The sequence below is a fragment of the Callithrix jacchus genome, chromosome 3, assembly GCF_049354715.1.
Source record: "Callithrix jacchus isolate 240 chromosome 3, calJac240_pri, whole genome shotgun sequence".
Lineage (NCBI taxonomy): Eukaryota > Metazoa > Chordata > Mammalia > Primates > Cebidae > Callithrix > Callithrix jacchus.
This window is the reverse complement of record NC_133504.1, coordinates 37,056,560-37,078,154: the sequence shown is the minus strand read 5'-3', so window position 1 is coordinate 37,078,154 and position 21,595 is coordinate 37,056,560. Positions and strand designations below refer to the sequence as shown.

The 21,595-nt window shown below is 38.1% G+C and overlaps 1 protein-coding gene across 40 annotated transcripts in view; it reads left to right on the top strand.

Moving 5' to 3' along the window:
• RAPGEF2 (Rap guanine nucleotide exchange factor 2) overlaps positions 1-21,595 on the top strand; it is a 271,926-nt gene that overhangs the window by 163,248 nt on the left and 87,083 nt on the right. For 3 of the 40 annotated variants that reach the window (XM_078366348.1, XM_035292773.3, XM_078366343.1), the window contains exons 1-2: positions 16,389-16,537; positions 17,306-17,434. The exons of 32 other annotated variants lie outside the window; for them this stretch is intronic. In XM_078366348.1, the coding sequence (XP_078222474.1) occupies positions 17,375-17,434 (60 nt within the window). In that variant the 5' untranslated portion in view covers positions 16,389-16,537; positions 17,306-17,374. Of the gene's footprint in view, positions 1-16,099; positions 16,187-16,388; positions 16,538-17,305; positions 17,435-21,595 lie in introns of those variants that run through there. 5 more of the 40 variants (XM_078366351.1, XM_078366350.1, XM_017970178.4 and 2 more) reach the window with 3 other exon arrangements.

The following is a 21,595-nucleotide window of genomic DNA, read 5'->3' as shown; positions in this document are numbered from 1 at the left end:
CAGTTCTACGTGGCTGGGGAGGCCTCACAATCATGGCGGAAGGCAGGAAAGAGCAAGTCATATCTTACATGCATGGCGGCAGACAAAGAGCTTGTGCAGAGAAACTCCCGTTTTTAAAACCATCAGATCTCATGAGACCCATTCACTATCATGAGAGCAGTACAGGAAAGACCGCCCCCATGATTCGATCATCTCCCACCTTGTCCCTCTCACAACACATGGGAATTATGGGAGCTACAAAATGAGATTTGGTTGGGGATGCAGAGCCAAACCATATCAACATTTAAGTCTTTAATCATCTTGAGTTAATTTTTGTATAAGATGTAAGAGGGGGCAGTTTCAGTTTTCTGCATGTGGCTAGGCAGTTCTTCCAGCGCCATTTATTAAATAGGGAATATTTTCCCCATTGCTTGTTTATGTCAGATTTGTTGATGATCAGATGGTTGTAGATGTGCAGTCTCATTTCTGAGTTCTCTATTCTGTTCCATTGGTCTCTGTATCTATTTTTGTAATAGTACTATGCTATTTTGGTTACTGTAGACTTGTAGTATAGTTTGAAGTCAGGTAGCATGATGCCTCTAGCTTTGTTCTTTTTACTGAGTATTATCTTGGCTATATGGGCTCTTTTATCACTGTTTTCTTGTTTCTTGTCCTAGCCCATTTAAAGCATTGGGGGTCATGGTAGAATTAACAAGTGAATGCCTTCCTTTATTAATAGTGTGAAATGCTACTTTATGACACACCTAGGTAATGTGATCTTCCGTGAATATGAATTATCTGGTGAGTTGTTAGCAATTCTAACAATGATAATCTAATACTTACAATTAAATATTCTAGTATTATCTTTGGTTTTTAAATATCCACATAGTAGTAACTGATAATTTCAAAGTGTAACTAAAATATGAATAGTAAAATGCTCTCCATGTCTTTTAGACCCATCAAGGAGAAGGAGAAATTAGGTGTGTATTGGGCTTTGTTTGTTTATTCATTTATTTATAAAAAGGAATACTGAATGTTACCTTAAACTCATGTGGCTGTGTAAGTAGGCTCTTTTTTGTTCAATAAAATATTTTAGAAATTTGTATGTCATTTAAAATATCTTATGTATTGAGATGGTCTTCTATATTTATTTATTTTCCAGGCAAGTTTATTTGGAAGCATTTCCTGTCTGCAATTGTTTACAACAAAAGGGCAGACACAATTCTGTTTGTGGTAGTAAAGTCCGTTGGTTAATGCATCCCTTTATAATTACTGTCACTTTCTTTTAGAAAGACTATTTAACCGTTTTGAAAACTTAGGCATTTTGATATTATTTACAGATGCTAGATTTTTTTTAATGAAAGTATGTTTGTTAAATATTAAATTTTTGAAGACTCAATAGGGTCTTTGAAAGCATGTAGTATCTTGAAGCCATTTTGTATATCCTTTGTACAACAGATAATATAGATCTCAGCAATACTGTGGTTATATCATGTTGGTATCTTTGGATCAAACTTGCAAAATTAGAATTATTTAGTATTTCTAGCAGTGGCATTATAGATCTTCCTGCTTTAACAGGCCAATACCAGGTTATCAGCACAGGATCTCAGTCCCATACAGCTGTACAACATTAATTAATGGGTTGGCCGATGCTTAAATGAGGCTGACTTTTTAGAATATTTTAGAGAGAATAAAATTGATGCTTATTGAGGTTTGTGATATACCAGTCTGCTAGATGTATACTCATGTGTTTTGTCAGCGAAACTAACCCACGGTTCTGTATTTTCCTATCAGTAAGTAAGCATACACTGGGCAAAGAGGTTAAGGAACATGTTTGATGTTCATGGTCACTCAGATAGTAAATGAGCCAAACATAGGTCTTTGCCATTCCCAGTCTATGAAATTACTGATTTTTAAAAGTGAATATAACATATATTGCTTTTTATGTTATTTAAACTTAAACTAGTGCCCAAAGGAGATACATATCAAATAATTTAACCCCTTAACTTCAAAAGGCATTTTAAGTGCCTTTTGAAGAAAACATCTGGGGCACAGAAGGTTCAGTGTTCAATAACCAGAAATGATAACTGAGTTACATATGTAGCAGTTGTGGACTTTGGTTGATTAAGCAGTTTTTATTGTTACAATTTAAGTGTTTCTCCTTTTCTGACCATGTATCTCTCATTAATAAAGCACAGCTGTATTTTTTTTCTTTTTTCTTTTTTTAATTGCATTTTAGGTTTTGGGGTACATGTGCAGAGCATGCAAAACAGTTGCATAGGTACACACATGGCAGTGTGTTTTGTTTGCTTTCTCCCCTTCACCCACATTTGGCATTTCTCCCCAGGCTATCCCTCCCCACCTCCCCCTCCCACTGGCCCTCCCCTTTTCCCCCCAATAGACCCCAGTGTTTAGTACTCCCCTCTCTGTGTCCATGTGTTCCCATTTTTCATCACCCGCCTATGAGTGAGAATATGCGGTGTTTCATTTTCTGTTCTTGTGTCAGTTTGCTGAGAATGACGTTCTCCAGATTCATCCATGTCCCTACAAACGACACGAACTCATCATTTCTGATTGCTGCATAATATTCCATGGTGTATATGTGCCACATTTTCCCAATCCAGTCTATCATCAATGGGCATTTGGGTTGATTCCAGGTCTTTGCTATTGTAAACAGTGCTGCAATGAACATTCGTGTGCATGTGTCCTTATAGTAGAACGATTTATAGTCCTTTGGATATATACTATCCAGTATGGGATTGCTGGGTCAAATGGAATTTCTATTTCTAAGGCCTTGAGGAATCGCCACACTGTCTTCCACAATGGTTGGACTAATTTACACTCCCACCAACAGTGTAAAAGTGTTCCTTTTTTTCCACATCCTCTCCAGCATCTGTTGTCTCCAGATTTTTTAATGATCGCCATTCTAACTGGCGTGAGATGGTATCTCAATGTGGTTTTGATTTGCATCTCTCTGATGACCCGTGACGATGAGCATTTTTTCATATGTTTGTTGGCCTCATATATGTCTTCTTTTGTAAAGTGTCTGTTCATATCCTTTGCCCACTTTTGAATGGGCTTCTTTGTTTTTTCCTGTAAATCTGTTTGAGTTCTTTGTAAATTCTAGATATCAGCCTTTGTCAGATGGGTAAACTGCAAAAATTTTTTCCCATTCTGTTGGTTGCTGATTCACACTAGAGACTGTTTCTTTTGCTGTGCAGAAGCTGTGGAGTTTCATTAGGTCCCATTTGTCTATTTTGGCTTTTGTTGCCAATGCTTTTGGTGTTTTGTTCATGAAGTTCTTGCCTACTCCTATGTCCTGGATGGTTTTGCCTAGATTTCCTTCTAGGGTTTTTATGGTGCCAGGTCTTATGTTTAAGTCTTTAATCCATATGGAGTTAATTTTAGGGTAGGGTGTCAGGAAGGGGTCCAGTTTCTGCTTTCTGCACATGGCTAGCCAGTTTTCCCAGCACCATTTGTTAAACAGGGAATCCTTTCCCCATTGCTTGTTTCTGTCGGGTTTATCAAAGATTGTATAGTTGTAGCTATGTTGTGTTGCCTCTGATGGCTCTGTTCTGTTCCATTGGTCTATATCTCTATTTTGGTACCAATACCATGCTGTTTTGATTACTGTAGCCTTGTAGTATAGTTTGAAATCCAGTAGTGTGATGCCCCCCGCTGTGTTCTTTTTGCTTAGAATTGACTTGGCTATGCGGGCTCTCTTTTGGTTCCATATGAAGTTCATGGTGGTTTTTTCCAGTTCTGTGAAGAAAGTCAATGGTAGCTTGATGGGTATAGCATTGAGTCTGTAAATTACTTTGGGCAGTATAGCCATTTTTACGATATTAATTCTTCCTAACCATGAACATGGAATGTTTCTCCATCTGTTTGTGTCCTCTCTGATTTCATTGAGCAGTGGTTTGTAGTTTTCCCTGAAGAGGTCCCTTACGTTCCTTGTAAGTTGTATTCCAAGGTATTTTATTCTTTTTGTAGCAATTGTGAATGGCAGTTCGTTCTTCATTTGGCTCTCTTTAAGTCTGTTATTGGTGTATAGGAATGCTTGTGATTTTTGCACATTGATTTTATATCCTGAGACTTTGCTGAAGTTGCTTATCAGTTTCAGGAGTTTTTGGGCTGAGGCGATGGGGTCTTCTAGGTATACTATCATGTCGTCTGCAAATAGAGACAATTTGGCTTCCACCTTTCCTATTTGAATACCCTTTATTTCTTTTTCTTGCCTGATTGCTGTGGCTAGAACTTCCAGTACTATATTGAATAGGAATGGTGACAGAGGGCATCCTTGTCTAGTGCCGGATTTCAAAGGGAATGCTTCCAGTTTTTGCCCATTCAGTATGATATTGGCTGTTGGTTTGTCATAAATAGCTTTTATTACTTTGAGATACGTTCCATCGATACCGAGTTTATTGAGGATTTTTAGCATAAAGGGCTGTTGAATTTTGTCAAATGCCTTCTCTGCATCAATTGAGATAATCATGTGGTTTTTGTTTTTGCTTCTGTTTATGTGGTGAATTACGTTTATAGACTTGCGTATGTTGAACCAGTTGCATCCCCAGGAAGAATCCTACTTGATCATGATGAATAAGTTTTTTGATTTGCTGTTGCAATCGGCTTGCCAATATTTTATTAAAGATTTTTGCATCTATGTTCATCATGGATGTTGGCCTGAAGTTTTCTTTTCTTGTTGGATCTCTGCTGGGTTTTGGTATCAGGATGATATTGGTCTCATAGAATGATTTGGGAAGGAGTCCTTCTTATTGGATTATTTGGAATAGTTTCAGAAGAAATGGTACCAGCTCCTCTTTGTGTGTCTGATAGAATTCGGCTGTGAACCCGTCTGGACCGGGGCTTTTTTTTGTGTGGTAGGCTCTTAATTGCTGCCTCGACTTCTGCCCTTGTTATTGGTCTATTCATAGTTTCAGCTTCCTCCTGGTTTAGGCTTGGGAGGACACAGGAGTCCAGGAATTTATCCATTTCTTCCAGGTTTACTAGTTTATGTGCATAGAGTTGTTTGTAATATTCTCTGATGATGGTTTGAATTTCTGTGGAATCTGTGGTGATTTCCCCTTTATCATTTTTTATTGCATCTATTTGGTTGTTCTCTCTTTTCTTTTTAATCAATCTGGCTAGTGGTCTGTCTATTTTGTTGACATTTTCAAAAAACCAGCTCGTGGATTTATTGATTTTATGGAGGGTTTTTCTGGTCTCAATCTCCTTCAGTTCAGCTCTGATCTTAGTTATTTCTTGTCTTCTGCTGGGTTTTGAGTTTTTTTGATCTTGCTCCTCCAGCTCTTTCAATTTTTACGATAGGGTGTCAATTTTGGATCTCTCCATTCTTCTCATATGGGCACTTATTGCTGTATACTTTCCTCTAGGGACTGCTTTAAATGTGTCCCAGAGATTCTGGCATGTTGTGTCTTCATTCTCATTGGTTTCGAAGAACTTCTTTATTTCTGCCTTCATTTCGTTGTTTATTCAGTCAACATTCAAGAGCCAGGTGTTCAGTTTCCATGAAGCTGTGCAGTTCTGAGTGAGTTTCTGAATTCTGAGTTCTAACTTGATTGCACTATGGTCTGAGTGGCTGTTTGTTATGATTTCAGTTGTTTTGCATTTGCTGAGCAGTGCTTTACTTCCAATTATGTGGTCAATTTTAGAGTAGGTGTGATGTGGTGCTGAGAAGAATGTGTATTCTGTGGATTTGGGGTGGAGAGTTCTGTAAATGTCTATCAGGTTTGCTTGCTCCAGGTCTGAGTTCAAGCCCTGGATATCCTTGTTGATTTTCTGTCTGGTTGATCTGTCTAATATTGACAGTGGAGTGTTAAAGTCTCCCCCTATTATTGTGTGGGAGTCTAAGTCTCTTTGTAAGTCGTTAAGAACTTGCCTTATGTATCTGGGTGCTCCTGTATTGGTCCATATATGTTTAGGATCATTAGCTCTTCTTGTTGTATCGATCCTTTTACCATTATGTAATGGCCTTCTTTGTCTCTTTTGATCTTTGTTGCTTTAAAGTCTATTTTACCAGAGATGAGAATTGCAACTCCTGCTTTTTTTTTGCTCTCCATTTGCTTGGTAAATCTTCCTCCATCCCTTTATTTTGAGCTTTTGTGTATCCTTGCATGTGAGATGGGTTTTCTGGATACAGCACACTGATGGGTTTTGGATTTTTATCCAATTTACCAGTCTGTGTCTTTTGATTGGTGCATTTAGTCCATTTACATTTAGGGTTAATATTGTTATGTGTGAATTTGATACTGCCATTTTGATGCTAGCTGGCTGTTTTGCCCGTTAGTTGTTGTAGATTCTTCATTATGTTGATGCTCTTTAGCATTTAGTGTTATTTTGGAATGGCTGGTACTGGTTGTTCCTTTCTATGTGTAGTGCCTCTTTCAGGAGCTCTTGTAAAGCAGGCCTGGTGGTGACAAAATCTCTGAGTACTTGCTTGTTCGCAAAGGATTTTATTTTTCCTTCATTTCTGAAGCTCAGTTTGGCTGGATATGAAATTCTGGGTTTAAAGTTCTTTTCTTTAAGGATGTTGAATATTGGCCCCCACTCTCTTCTGGCTGGTAGGGTTTCTGCCGAGAGATCTGCTGTGAGTCTGATGGGCTTCCCTTTGTGGGTGACCCGACGTTTCTCCCTGGCTGCCCTTAGTATTTTTGTTTTTATTTCAACCTTTGTTGAATCTGACGATTATGTGTCTTGGGGTTGCTCTTCTTGCGGAATATCTTTGTGGTGTTCTCTGTATTTCCTGCAATTGAGTGTTGGCCTGTCTTGCTCGGTGGGGGAAATTTTCCTGGATAATGTCCTGAAGAGTATTTTCCAGCTTGGATTCATTCTCTTCGTCACATTCTGGTACGCCTGTCAAACGTAGGTTAGGTCTCTTCACATAGTCCCACATTTCTTGGAGACTTTGTTCATTCCTTTTTGCGCTTTTTTCTCTGATCTTGGTTTCTCATTTTATTTCATTGAGTTGATCTTCGACTTCTGATATTCTTTCTTCTGCTCGATCAATTGGCTATTGAAACTTGTGCATGCTTTGCAAAGTTCTCATATTGTGTTTTTCAGTTCCTTTAATTCATTCATATTCCTCTCTAAGGTATCCATTCTTGTTATCATTTCCTCAAACCTTTTTTCAAGGTTCTTAGTTACTTTGCATTGATTTAAAACATGTTTTTTTAGTTCACAAAAGTTTCTCATTATCCACTTTCTGAAGTCTAATTCCGTCATTTCGTCACAGTCATTCTCCGTCCAGCTTTGTTCCCTTGCTGGTGAGGAGTTTTGGTCCTTTGTAGGAGGCGAGGTGTTCTGGGTTCGGGTGTTTTTCTCCTTTTTGCGCTGGTTTCTTCCCATCTTTGTGGATTTATCCACCTGTCGTCTGTGTAGTTGCTGACTTTTTGATTGGGTCTCTGAGTGGACACCCAGTTTGTTGATGATGAAGTATTTCTGTTACTTGTTTTCCTTCTACCAGTCTAGCCCCTTCGCTGTACGACTGCTGAGGTCCACTCCAGGCCCTGCTTGTCTGGAGTGCACCTATAGCAGCTGCGGAACAGTGAGGGATGCTACCAGTTTCTTTTTCTGCTATCTTTGTCCCACAATGATGCCTGCCAAATGTCAGTCTTTTGGATATAGAGGGGTCAGGGAGCTGCTTGAGGAGACAGTCTGTACTTTGTAGGAGCTCAAGTGCTGAGCTGTGAGCTCTGTTGTTCATTCAGGGCTGTTAGGCTGCTATGTTTAATTCTGCTGCAACATAACTCATAAAAATACCCTTGTTTTCTCAGATGCTCTGTCTGGGGATTTGGTTGGGGCTTTCCTTGTGAGTGTCCGTTGTGCTGTCCTGCCCAGCTAGGAGGCAGTCTAGTCACTATTTGCCTGCTGAGGCTCCGCCCTGCTGGAGTGAGGTTCGCTCTGTTGCTGCAGGCTCTGCCCTTCTGCTGCGGTCTCCGCCCTGTTGCCATGGGCTATGCCCTGCGGAGGAGTCTCTCTGTTGTACCGGGTTGCCTCGGCAACGGCAGGCTGCGTCAGAAATGGGCGTGTACCTCAGTAGGGGCTGTTGGCCTCGGTAATGGCAGACGCCCCTCCCCCACGGAGCTGCGCTTTAAGAAAACCTCCTCACCGGGAGCGTTTGGAATTGCCGTTTTGTTTGTCGCACTGCGCTACCCCAAACTCTGTGTTTCTGGGATTTCCTGGGCTGGGTCACTGACCAAGTTCCGTTCAGTCTCAAGTTCAGCCCTCTTAGGTCTCAGTTTGCCGGTTCAACAGGGCACCCATAACAGTGCGCTTTTGTATGGAGCGCTGTGGAGTTCCTCTGCACTCCGGCGCGGGCTGGAGCCACACCGGCTGCCGGCTACACCAGCCAAGACCTCTGCCTGGCATCCCGCGTCTCTTTTATACCTGGGAATTTCCCCATTCTGTGGGCAACTAAGATCCGTCTGGAAATGTGTCCCTGACTCACCCTCTCCGCGCATCCAGCGAGACCTTCAATCCTGGGTTGTTCTCACAGCGCCATCTTAAGTCCTCCTCCATTTTTTTTCTTTTTAGCCTTTCTAGCTTCATTCCAATACCAGGAATAAGTTATTACCAGTATGTAGTACCATTTCATAACAAAGGGATGACCATGTAACTGATGTATTTTAAAAGTTAGGTCCACCATAAGGTCAGAAAATCAAACACTGCATGTTCTCACTCATAGGCGGGTGTTGAACAATGTGAACACTTGGACACAGGGAGGGGAGCAGCACCACACACTGGGGTCTGTTGGGTGGAAATAGGGGAGGGATAGCAGGGGGTGGGGAGTTGGGGAGAGATAGCATGGGGAGAAATGCCAGATATAGGTGAAGGGGAAGAAGGCAGCAAATCACACTGCCATGTGTGTACCTATGCAATAATCTTGCATGTTCTTCACATGTACCCCAAAACCTAAAATGCAATAAAAAAAAGTTAGGTCTACTAATATTATAATAGGGAAAGCCAAAATCTGGCTGAAAGATTTTTTGTAGGCATGACTCTTTAATGACAGTAGACAGGAGAATATTAAAATGCCCCTTACTTAAAAAAACAAAAATACTAGTCTGGGTGCAGTGGCTCTCACCTGTAACCCCAGCACTTTGGAAGGCTGAAGCAGGCGACTTGCTTGAGCTTAGGAGTTTGAGACTAGCCTGGGCAAAATGGCAAAACCCATTTTATTTCACTAAAAAATGAAACAACTTACTTACAGTTGTCTAAAATTATTCATAGTTTTAGAGGTGAAAAAAACAAATCACAAAATTGTTTGCTTCTCTATCAGAATTTGGAAGTGTTTTGGTAATATTTAAGAATATTGAAAAAATATAAGTAAAAGAGTTTTTAAAAACTTCTATAAAACGTACTAGTTTTATATAATCCAGTTATATATAATTTGAATAATTCAAATTATTATTTAAAATCATCTCTCTCTAACCCATTTCTAAGTTTGGCAACTTTTAATTTTGTGGCGAGATCTAAGTATAGGCAGCTTTTAATTTTTAAGTAAGGATGTTAAGAAGAAAACTTCTAAATTATTGTCCAGTTATCACTATAGTTTGTTTTGTTATTATTTATTTATTGTTTAATTTTTTGAGACAGGGTCTCAGTCACCTAGGCTAGAGTGCAGTGGCACAGTCATGGGTCACTGCAGCCTTGACCTCCTGGGCTCAAGTGATTCTCCTGCCTCAGCCTCCTGAGTAGCTGGGACTACAGGGTGTGCACCACAACGACTGGCTAATTTTTTGTAGAGATGGAGTTTTGCCATTTTGCCCATGCATCTTGAACTCCTAAAGCTCAAGCAGTTCGCCTGCTTCAGCTTCCCAGAGTGCTGAGATTACAGGTGTAAGCCACTGCACAGCCTAATTTGTTTCTTTTTAAGTAAGGGCCATTTTAATATTCTCCCTCCCATTGCCAAAACAGAAAGACAAAAATCTTGGAATTAAGCAGTTATTACCAGGAAATCTTATCTCAGAATAGCTTTGTTTCCATTCATGTAGTGTTTCTTTTTCTGTGATTCTATATTATATCACCCTTTCTACCCGTTTTCCCACCAGCTGATGTTTGGTAACAGCCCCGTTAGATAAAGGCCACCTTAAGAGTGTGAAAGGATTTTAAGAATCTTATGGCTGAACTACTTAATGCAGTTTAGTTCTTTTCTATAATCACTAACATTCAGCCTCTACTTTTAATGTTTTAAAATTGCAATCAGGGTAGGTATTTGAGAGGTAGTCTTTTAAAGAATGAGTGTGAAACTGGTATCCCAGTGCCTGGTACGAAGTGAGAACTTAGTAAATCCTAACATTTATTATTTATTATAGAAAAAAGTTACTTACAATTTTTTTTTTAAACAGAGTTTCTCTCTCATTGCCCAGGTGTGATACAATGATGTGATCTCAGCTCACCGCAGTCTCCACCTCCCGGGTTCAAGTGATTCTCCTGCCTCCCAAGTAGGTGGGATTATAGGTGTCAGCTAATTTTTTTGTATTTTTAGAAACGGGGTTTCCCCATATTGGTCAGACCAGGCTGGTCTCGAACCCCCAACCTCAGGTGATTTGCCACCTCGGCTTCCCAAAGTGCTGGGATTATAGGTGTAAGCCACCACGCCCAGCTAGGAAAAGGTTAGTTATTAAGAAACTCTTGAATTTACTAAATCCTAATAGCTGTTATTTATTATAGGAAAGCGCTAATTATTAAGAAACTATTATGTTTAGCTGTAATCTGTCTCTCCATAATTGTAGTTCATAGTTCTAGGTGTCTTTTAAAGCAGTGCAAATGAATATTAATATTCCATTTTTATATAACTGTGTTTCAGATGTTTACAAAGATCCCACCCTTTGCACCTCTTCTACTGTGTTAAATATTACCAGCTTTTTGTACCTTTCCTAAACCAGTTACTGCTTGCTGTTGTTTGCATAGATCCTGCAAGACCCAACAGTGCAGAGTACAGTCGAATTTTCTCTCTTCCCTGCTCCGGACATCATGGGTCTCATCATGTAACATGAGATTATATTAAGGTTTTGAGGATTGCACATTGGCTCAGAGAGAGCTTTTGGCTACTCTGTTTTATAGATAAGGCCTTCTACCTCCTACTCACCTATGAATTGTTCCTTAAGCCTGATTTACTATCCTGTACTTGTACAGGTGACATTTTGATAATATTCATGTAGGTCTTTATATTTATTCTTGTTAAATTTAAATTTACTGGTTGTAGCCTTTTTGCCTATCAAATTATTGAAAACTCTGGATTTTGTGAGTAAAGAAATGAGACATCTTTTACAATTACCCATCCTGTGTCTGATTCCAACCATCTTAAAAACAGGAATAATATTGAACACGTTAGTTTTGAAGTTTAAGTGGAATCACTTATACATTCCTTCTTTGAACAACTGTGTGTCAAGTACTAGGGATAAAGTAGAATCAGTCCTTAACAATATCAGATAAATGTAGTGCGGTTCCCCTCATCTGACTTATAATTCCAGTGTGTGATGCGGTATTTTCTGTTTTTCTTAAATAGAAACAGAGGGATAATTAACACTTCATTGTGCTCATGCAACATGTTAATCCCAAGGGACTATATTACAGCCAAATTAGTAATAAAGATAATAAATAAAGATAATAATTTTTTACATTTGCCATGTTGCTCTGTGAAATATTATAGTGGGGAGCCTTGATCTAAGGCCACACCCCTAGGCAAAGCATGGAAATGATTTGCAACCACTGTTCAAGGACTCCACCTTTGAAACCTTGAGCAGAGGTTTGTAAGCGAAGTCTGGCCTTTTTAAAAAATAGGTTGTGGGAAATGAAGTAAGCTTTGTTAAATCTGCTGTTCAGATCTGCCCGTTTTTCAAGTAAGTGCATTTTTAAAAGCCCCATGTGGGAATTTCTCATGGACTTACAGTCTTCTTTGTTTTTCTGCATGTCTCCATCTCATGTCATCTTTTAAACTTTCCCTTCTAACATGCTCCATGTGAATGTGAAGCATATTTCTTATAAATAGTTGCCACATTAATTTTTCAATTACAAATCAGATGCAACATAAACAGTTTGCTGTCAGAATTTTTTTTTTAAACATTTCCTTGGAACATATCTGTGGATTAAATCTTGGTGATCTTTTTTGAATGCTCAGTTAGCTTTTTCTGATACTGAACATTAACTCAACAGATTCTGTATTTAGATTAACTTACATGGTTAGTTAGCATTTCCTATGTCAGCCATTGCATTGATTTCTTTCCTGTTTTATTTCATAATTAAATTGTTTTTAATAATGAACCAGAAGTACCATTTCACTTTATGAAAGTGGAAAAATGAAGTTTTAGCCCAGATTTCCTCTGTAAATGATTTGGGTGGGGTGTGTCAAGGACTTGTGTATGGTATACCCAAGGATGAAATAGACAATGTGAAAATGTAAGATTGAGTTAAAGTATAAAGTTTATCAGAAAATCAACTATTTTTTTTTTAAAAAAAGAAATTGCACTATTAATGGGAGGTATATTGGCTTTAGGAAAAGAGAAGTAAAACTTGTGACTTTATCTGCTGTCTTTTATTTTTCATTGGTTTAGTGGTTAATTAGTTTGGTGTACTCATACAGAAAATAGCATTTTAAAATGTCCTCCTTTGGGGAACAATAAAACACTAAAAATAAAATTTTTTAAGTTTCTTGTTTTCTAGTATCAAAGAATGACTTCTTTCTGCCATATCTACAAGTTTTCCCCACCCTCTATAGTTTTTCCTCTGTGGTTAGCAGAGAAAGGGCATATTTAACTATTAAATGAAGTAAGTGGTATTAGAAACCCAGAATTCTATTTGCATTCTTCTATACTAGTAACTCTATAATCTTATATACTTTATTTTTCTATGAAAGGTAAGTACATTCTTCTCTTGCTTCCCTTGGGTTTTGATGAAGCCTAATTAAATGTTTGTAAAGCACATTGAGATGTATGTATATGTTGTAAACACTGTGTATGTTGTAAATATGATTAATCATTATTAGGGACAGACCATTTTACTCAATTTCGTAGTAATTAGAAAGTGAATACTTTAGGTGGGAAGAAAAAGAATATAATGGTATGAAATATAGCATGGAAGGCCTTTGCATTAAGTAGTTTCCTGAACTATATAATCTCCGTCTCTTGGAGTGTTGTTACCGATAATTTAGAAGTCATCAGATGTTATTGACAGGGCAGAAAGTTGTTACATGGTTCTTTTTTTTAACTGGATCTATTTAATGCTACTTGCTAATTGTTAAGGAATGGGTAAATATAACCCAAATTATAGTGAACTTCAAGATAAGTGTGGTTTATTCTTATTTGTATAAAATCTATAATATGGATTTCTCCTAAATCTTTTGTTTATATTTTATTTCTTAAGCAGTGTTCGACATATTATAACCTGCCATAATTGTGTTTCAACATACAATGTGTTTCAACATACAATTATTGTGGATAATGAAATTTCCGTATTACAATTACGAGTTTTAAGATGTGTGTAGGTTGTAGGCATGGAGCCAGGCTGAGAGAGAGATCATGCCAAGTCTCAGCACAGAAAAGCGTCAGTGCCTGAGGATGTGTGATTTTTACTTCATCTATCAGGTTCCCCCATTAGGTTAGTTTCCTTCTTGAGAGAAGTCACACATTTTTCCAGAGAGAGGCAAGCAATTAGAAACCTTCACATATGAAGTCAGACACCATCAGCATGAGGGTAATTTGACTTAACTGTGAGAATTTTTTGGCATGTGGATATGTGTTTTGTGTGACACAGGCTAGATAGAAGGTGTAGAACTTGATTATTTAATCCTTGAGTTGGCATTTCCTCATTTTTTACTGTGATAGAATATAAGTAACTTTAAAATTTACAATTTTACACATTATTAAGTGTAAAAGGCCAATGGCATTAAATGCATTGCCATTGTTTTCGCAGCCATTACCACCATCTATCTGCAGAACTTTTTGATCTTCCCAAACTAAAACTCTACGCCATTGAACAATAACTCCCCAATTCCTCCTTCCCCCAGCACCTGGCATCCTCCATTCTACTTTGTGTCTGCGCAAATTTGACTATTCTGGTACGTAGAGTAGAGCATTATATAGTAATTGTCCTTTTGTGACTGGCTTATTTCTACTTTGATGTCTTCAAGTTTTATCCATGGTGTAGCATGTAATAGAAATTCATTCCTTTTTTAAGGTTGAATAAGGTCCACCTGTATCCATGTACCACATTTTATTCATACATTCATTTGTTGATAAACACTTGAGTTGCTTCTACCTTTTGGCAACAGTTTACTTTTAAGTCATTAGTTATGTCTATTATAGAAAAATATTTGGGATTTTGACAGGAATAAGTCTAGAGGATAAAATAGGGTCTTTCCAGTGCCCTTTCCCAGTCAGTGGAAGGTTGATTCACTCAACAAAAATGTGAATGCCTACAGTGCACCCTGCTAGGTGCGGTGAACACAGGAGTGCACACAGACAGACATGGCACAAGCCATCATGGAGATGAGAGTGTAGTGGAGAAAGCAAACACTGACTGCTTAAATACTCTTTGGACTCCATGCAAAATTACAACTGTAGCAAATAAGTGCTTCAATGAAGGAATAAACACTATCATGAGATTTCTGAGGGTATTTCACCAGTATGTTTTGGGGGATGGACATGGCATCAGTCAGGAAAGGAAGGAAGAAGGAAAATTCTAGGCAGAGGAAATAACACATGCAAAGTCCCTTTTGTATATCAAGAAGGCAAGAACAGCCCATGCAATTTGGAGTGCAGAGAGTGACCGTGAGCATGGTATGTCTGGATAATGTATAAATCTTGCAGAGCATGACAAGAGTTTTGGTCTTTATGCCAGGAGCATTGGGAAGCTGTAGAGGTGTTTTGTTTTCATTTGTAAAAGGGGCTTAGTGGATGAGGGCAAAATGATCAAGCTTTAGTTTTTATAAGATTTTATGAGGTAGTATGATAAATAAGTTGGATGGATGGAGTTAGAATCCAAACAGTTCATTAAGGAGACTTTTGCAGTTCTTGAGGCAGAAAATAATGATTGGAGTGCGATGATAACAGCAAAGACAAAGAGAAATCTAAATTTGAGAAATACTAGAGAATTTAATAAACAGATGTTGTGATGGATAAACCATGGACAGAGATGTTAAGGAAACTCTTAGATGTAGAAATGGCGTAACAGGATGACTATGGTTCATCATTTGAGTATTGGGTGAGATGAGGAATGGTTAAAGCCAAACAAATTTTTGAGAGATTTGGTTGGGAAGTGGAGGAAGAGGAAAATACCGGGTCTAGGGAATGTTTCTGTTTTTGTTTTTGTTTTGAGGTGGGAGAGACCTGCACATTTAAAAGCTAGTGGGCAGGACTGTGGTTGTGGGGCAGAGGTTAAGCATACATGGCAAATGAAGGATAATGAGTAATGTAAGAAGTCTAAGTTTTGAGGTGGGGGGAATGGGGAGAAGGATCCAAAATAGTGATGTGGTGGGAATGGTTGCCTTTAGATGTGAGGAGAAAGAAGGAAGGAGAATAGAGTGGGCACAGTCTTAGGTAGTAGTCAAGAAACACAAGTTAGCAAGCACTGACAATTCCAAAGTCAGTTATTAAAAATGCTACATTTTCTGTATCTACTTCCAGTTATGTGTGCCATTGATAGTAAACCTGATTGTGAAAAGCTGACCAGTGTTTCAGAGTTAAAATGTCCTTATTCTTTATCAAGTATAATGCAGTCTTTCAAATTCCTACATACCTACGTGAAATCCGGGGTTTATAATAGAATAATGTGTCTGCATTTTATTTCAACTCATTACCTCTGAAGTTTGGTTTGGTTTAAAGAAAAACCTGGGTAGGTTAATTTTTTATATTATTTGCAAGGCAATATGTGCATCTGTGTATGTGTGTGTATGGGTGTTTGTGAAAATCACATCTAAATTTATACAAAGCTTGTCATGTGTTCATTTTATAAATTTTTGATAGGTATTTGTTTACTATGGCATAGCGATATTTGAGGGTGGGATAGAGGTCACATTGATTCCTTTATTTTAACCTTGGTGAAAAAATCATATTTTAGTTGAAAGCTGTTCAAGTAAGTCCTTGCTCCGTTTTCCCACCCTGTCTTCAGTGATATTATTTGGAGTCAGCAATCAATGGATTCCATCCCTCTGAGACTTGGTTAACCTACAGCCGCTGATAGAATACAGGCAAGAGCTTGTTACTTTATCTGAATTGTCCATTGCTACCTTAATGAGTGAAATGGTTAAGTAGAGGAGGGGGCGACTCTTAAGGAATGTGTGTACCATTTGAGCTGAATATTTCAGTGTATATAGGGAGAGGGAGGGTGAGAGAGAAATCCACTTACATCACTAGAACTGCATTGAGTGTGAGCCTTGCAGGTTAAGAGACAGACTACAGTGTCTTGCTTTCTGCAGGAAGCAGCAATGCCGTTTGTTTCCTAAGAGGAATTTTTTATTTAGAAAAGGAAGCTTTCTATCCAGGAAATGGCTTTCCTTGTGCGTTGCTATGCCAACTGCCTGCAGCCATGGTCCTCCAAAGTAAGCACAATAATGTAATTATATTGGTGTGTTGCATTCAGACTCATGATTTTTGAGATTGTGTGTGTGCATGTGCTGTGTTTCTGTTAGTGACTCTTCTTGCTAGCAGGATTGCTTGTGTTGAGTGTGAGGGGCAGACATCATTAAATTAAATGTCCATCAGTGTCATGCTGCTAAGATTAATTGTTCAAACTTGGTTAGTGGAGTGGGACAGAGATCACTGGTCACCACTCTGTCAGCATCATTAGCAACTAGGGAGGAGTTCCCGATTCACACGCTCTGCCCTGGTTTTTTCTTTCTTTCCTTTTCTTTTTTTCTCTTGGTTGGAGGGGTCTGTATGTGTGATTGCAGATGAAACAAGGGTATTAACAATGCTTGGCTGAATGCTAGAGCCTGGTTCTTATACCACCCTGACTAATATAATTCTGTGTTAAGCCTTTTTGAGAGGAGTCTGTGTGCAGTCAGCCATTTTAGCTTTTTTTTTTTTCCTCTCCTTTTCTTTTGCCTCTTGTTCTTCAGTCTCAGAAATGATCTTGTTCTCTTGGAAGACTGAGAGTTGTATGAGGTTTTCTCGGTCTTGTCATAGCCTAGGATGGTTAGAGTTTCAATGTTATAAAAATGGAGACGAACACCGTTGTTCGGATTCCTTTTCTGGTCTACAAGTGTGAAGGGTTTTTAAGCTTACCAGTAGTGACACTTTAAGCTGCAGCTTGGTTTTCCCTCCTCCTTCTTTTTTTTTTTCCTTTTTCTTTTAATTTAATGCTGTAGAGAGTGACTTGCCATCGTGAGAGATTGGTACATGATGTGTAAATTCAGTTCAGCATATGTTTCTTCATTATGAAACCACTAGCAATCCCAGCTAACCATGGAGTTATGGGCCAGCAGGAGAAACACTCAGTAAGTATCGCAAATGCTGCTTGTGCTTTGATAGCACGTCATAGAGAACTGCTTTAAAATGGGAATTGTTGCTCTTTCTCTTCAGGGAAAACAGTTTTTGTAGAGGGTATAATAGTCCGCTTGGATGAGGGGAGGGTACATTAAAACTGGCTTGTTCTTCCAATGTTGTAATTTTTAAAAATTTGAAGCAAGACCAGCAATTTATTTAAAGCAAAATCACTAATACTGAGAAATATTGGGCAGCTGGTTTTTTATTCAGAAACTAAAGCTTGACAGTTCAGCTTTGACTTGAATAGTTTTCAAAAAAATGTTTTTGTAGTTGAATTTAATGAGAAATCATCAGAAAGGTTATTGAGAATGAGAATCTGTAGTGAGAAATTCACATGTAGGTTTGAATGTAGGAGGGAGAGCTTTGGTTATTGATTTGGTAATAAAGCGATCAGTGGAACTCATCTGACTTCTTAACATGTATTCATCACTTATGAAAACACAGATTTTTTTTTAATGCCACAAAAAATGATTGCTTCTTTATAATTGATCCCTTGAGTCAGCTGTGTGTTTGTCATGCTGAAATCCCATGGGCAGCTACTGAGAAACACTTTTCTATGCCTAACACCAAGTCAGAGCCTCCTGTTTCAGGAATGTGAGTTCTCACAATGCTACTTTTATATCACCATGTTGGAAGTTTTCTGCCATCACACAAATTCACATCATTGATATATACATAAATATATTAAATCCTCAAAATGAAAATACATAAATTTAGGCAGCTTGTATAGTAGTCTAAGTATTTTTGAAATGCCTACTTCTACATCCTAGCATCTGGCAGGTTATATTAAAGTATGGGAATTGTCTTTCATGTATTCTGAAGAAGATAAGATGGTAAACTTCAAAAGTGGAAATAAGTCACTGAGGCTTTGGAGGTTTTTATAGATAGGAGGCCATGAATTTAGAATGTTTAGATGCTTAGGTTCATGATGAACAAAATTACCAACTAAATCCAAGAAATGTTCCTAGACGAAGTGATTCTTTGCGCACTGTGTCACCTCAGGAATGAACCATGCGATGTTCTTAGGGCAGCGGCTGTACTGGAAGCACGTTGTGACGCTGCACCAAAAGCCCCAGCCCCTTACCATGAGGTCCTCATGGTACTTCACTAATTAATTCTCTTTGGATCAGATCCAGAAAAAGACCAGTCCTATACTTAATTTCACTGGTAGGAAAGGTTGTAGAGAAGTTCCATTGTAGTTTGATTTTCATAACAGTGCCTTTGAAATTAAACTCTTCTGTAGTCATGATTTTTCAGGTAAAAAGTAAGAGTGTTAGGCTATACTTGAGGAACCTTAGAAACAAAAGTTAAATCCTCGGCTTTTTACTGACCTTTTTCATGTATCTTTTCTTAAAGTGAGAGAGAGAGAGTGTGTGTGTGTGTGTGTGGGGGGGTTAAATAAATAATAATAGAAATTTAAATGAACAAAGAAAATTGTTGGCTGGGTGTGGTGGCTCACACCTATAATCCCAGCACTGTGAGAGGCAGAGGTGGGAGGATTGCTTGAGGCCAGCAGTTTTAGACTACGATGAGTTACACTAAAATCCATCTCTACTTTAAAAAAGAAAAGAAAATTGTTAAAACCATTTACTGCTAGGAGGAGGAAAAAATTACTACATTTATGAAAAGGCCAGTTGAGACAGATATTACCCAATAGTGCCTAAACTAGAGTCCCTGATCTTATTCTGTAAGTGTGTTTGTTTCCTGACAACTGCTTATATTTTGCTAGAATTTAAAGTGATATTAGACTAAAGTAACACTAGCAATAAAATAACTTTGGATCAAGCAATTTATAGAAGATGCGAGTAGGATTGCCCATGATACTTTTGTTAGAACTTGAAATACTAGAATTTGCCATCTCAGGATGTCACATGCAGCAGAGTTGGCAGTTTATGATACCAAGGTCTTGCTGTATAATTGTTGACTAGTCCTTTGGTTTTATTGAGTTTGCTGTGTAATAATCAGACCTTTAAAATTTTTAATTGTGTGTGAGGAGTTGGGTAAGAAAATAATTACTCAGATGCTCAGTAAGTGACTCAATAAATAGAGCAAAAATGAGTGAGAGTGCCCCTCTTTCAGACTAGGAGGCTTTATGTTGTCGGAGCTAGTTTCACATGAATAGAATTTATTAAATTCACAAATGCTTCTGTTTTTGCTTCTTCAAAAAGTTTGTGGACTTTAAGTTGCTTTACTTGTTTGACTACAGAAGGTAGTGTAGTACTAGAAAACAAAAACCATTAAATTTGGGGTGGGGACTTTTCTTTGAGCTATGATGGGCACTAGTAGTAAGCTCAGTTCTTCTGCTTTGTTAGAACCTTTCGGATCTCATGGGCTTTTATTTTTGTTGTCTGGCTCCTTCAGTGCATGCCACAGTTGCTGGCATGTAATAGATGTACAATAAATACTGTTGCTTTTGGATTAATGAAATCTCATTTAACCTTTTTAACTAGTAAATTTTACATACTTTGTCATACCTCCCCCATTTTCATTTTATATGGTTGAATGATAATACTAAGATGAATACCTGTGTGTCACCAGAAATGCACTGAGCACTGGGCTATATTTTTATAGTCAAGTAGTGCTTTTCAGTTAGTCCTCAGAGGAATCTTATGATTTTGTGAATATAAAAGTCTTGTGATTTCTTTTTAAAATAAGAGGAAATTGCTGATATTTCAGAAATATGAGACTACATTTTTCAAGACTACTGTGAACCATTTGTTGTATAGAGTTAATAGATGGTAGATGAGAAAAAGTTTTATAGGCGCATTAAGTTAGGGAAAATGTTAGATACCATTAAAAGTCTCTTTACTCAATTTACCAACTGTTTGTTTGTTGTTGTTGTTGATCATTCAGGAGAATGGATTCTGCTTAATGTTTTGTTTTTTTAAAGTGGAGCTCTTCTCTCCCCTTTTTTTCCAGCTCAGGTGCCTTTGAAAATTCTGCAATAAAGGATGGATTTGAAACTTCATAAATTAAACAAAATGCTTTAAAGTAAATTAATTTGATGCTGTCAAACTGATAACCTGTTGTTTAATTTTACATTTTTGTACAAATTGATTTATGCAGTGTGCTATACTTAAATCACAGCCCAAGTCATGATTAAATAATCATAAAAATGGTGGTACACATAGGAAAGTGCTCTACTTAAATATAGCGAATAAATTGCAGGAACTATAATTTATTGAGTAACTTATTGCATAGCAGACACTATATTACAAATATTATCTCACTTAATTCTTAAGAAACAGTATTACCTTTTTACAAATGAGAAAACTGAGATTAAAAAGAATTTTTTTCAGGGGCATATTACTAGCAAGTGGTAGAGCCATCATTGGTACCAAGATTTGTCTGATTTCATAGCCATTGCCTTAACCACAGACTTATACTACCTACCCCTGTGTGACCAAATTTAGTCTACTTCAGGTATGTAGACTGCATAATTATGAGAGCTAGTATTAACTACTGGAATACGCAATTTGAAAAAGTGCTTATTTCCCTGTAACGATCTTCTTCCTGGCATATTAGACATTCCAAGCAGCAAGACTATTATGATCAGAATCATTTTACAAATCTTTCATTGCTTGGCTGAGTAAATAATGCATCTATCCCTTTTGAAATCATGTTGAGACTTGAGTTGGGATGATCAGGAATAGTTCCCATTTAGCGCAGTTCCTTTTTTCCTTCTGCTTTTCTCTGTTTCGGCCTGCATATATGTTTTCTTTTTGCTACTTAACTCTTTTTTTTTTTTTTTTTTTTTTGGAGACAATCTCACTCTGTCACCCAGGCTGGAGTGTAGTGGCATGATCTCGGCTCACTGCAGCCTCCACCTTCCGGGTTCAAGCAATTCTCCTGTCACAGCCTTCCAAGTAGCTGGGACTGCAGGCTCACGCAACCATGCCCAGCTAATTTTTGTATTTTTAGTAAAGATGGGGTTTCACCATGTTGGCCAGGATGGTCTTGATCTCCTGACCTTGTGAGCCACTGTGCCAGGCCTGCTACTTAACTCTTTAAAGATACACTCCATGCCTTAACTTCCTCTGCCTATTGTAACCTCTGAGTGCCTGACCATGGCCACTTGTGTTCTAGCAGAAGTCTTGAGCCTTGCCATTTTG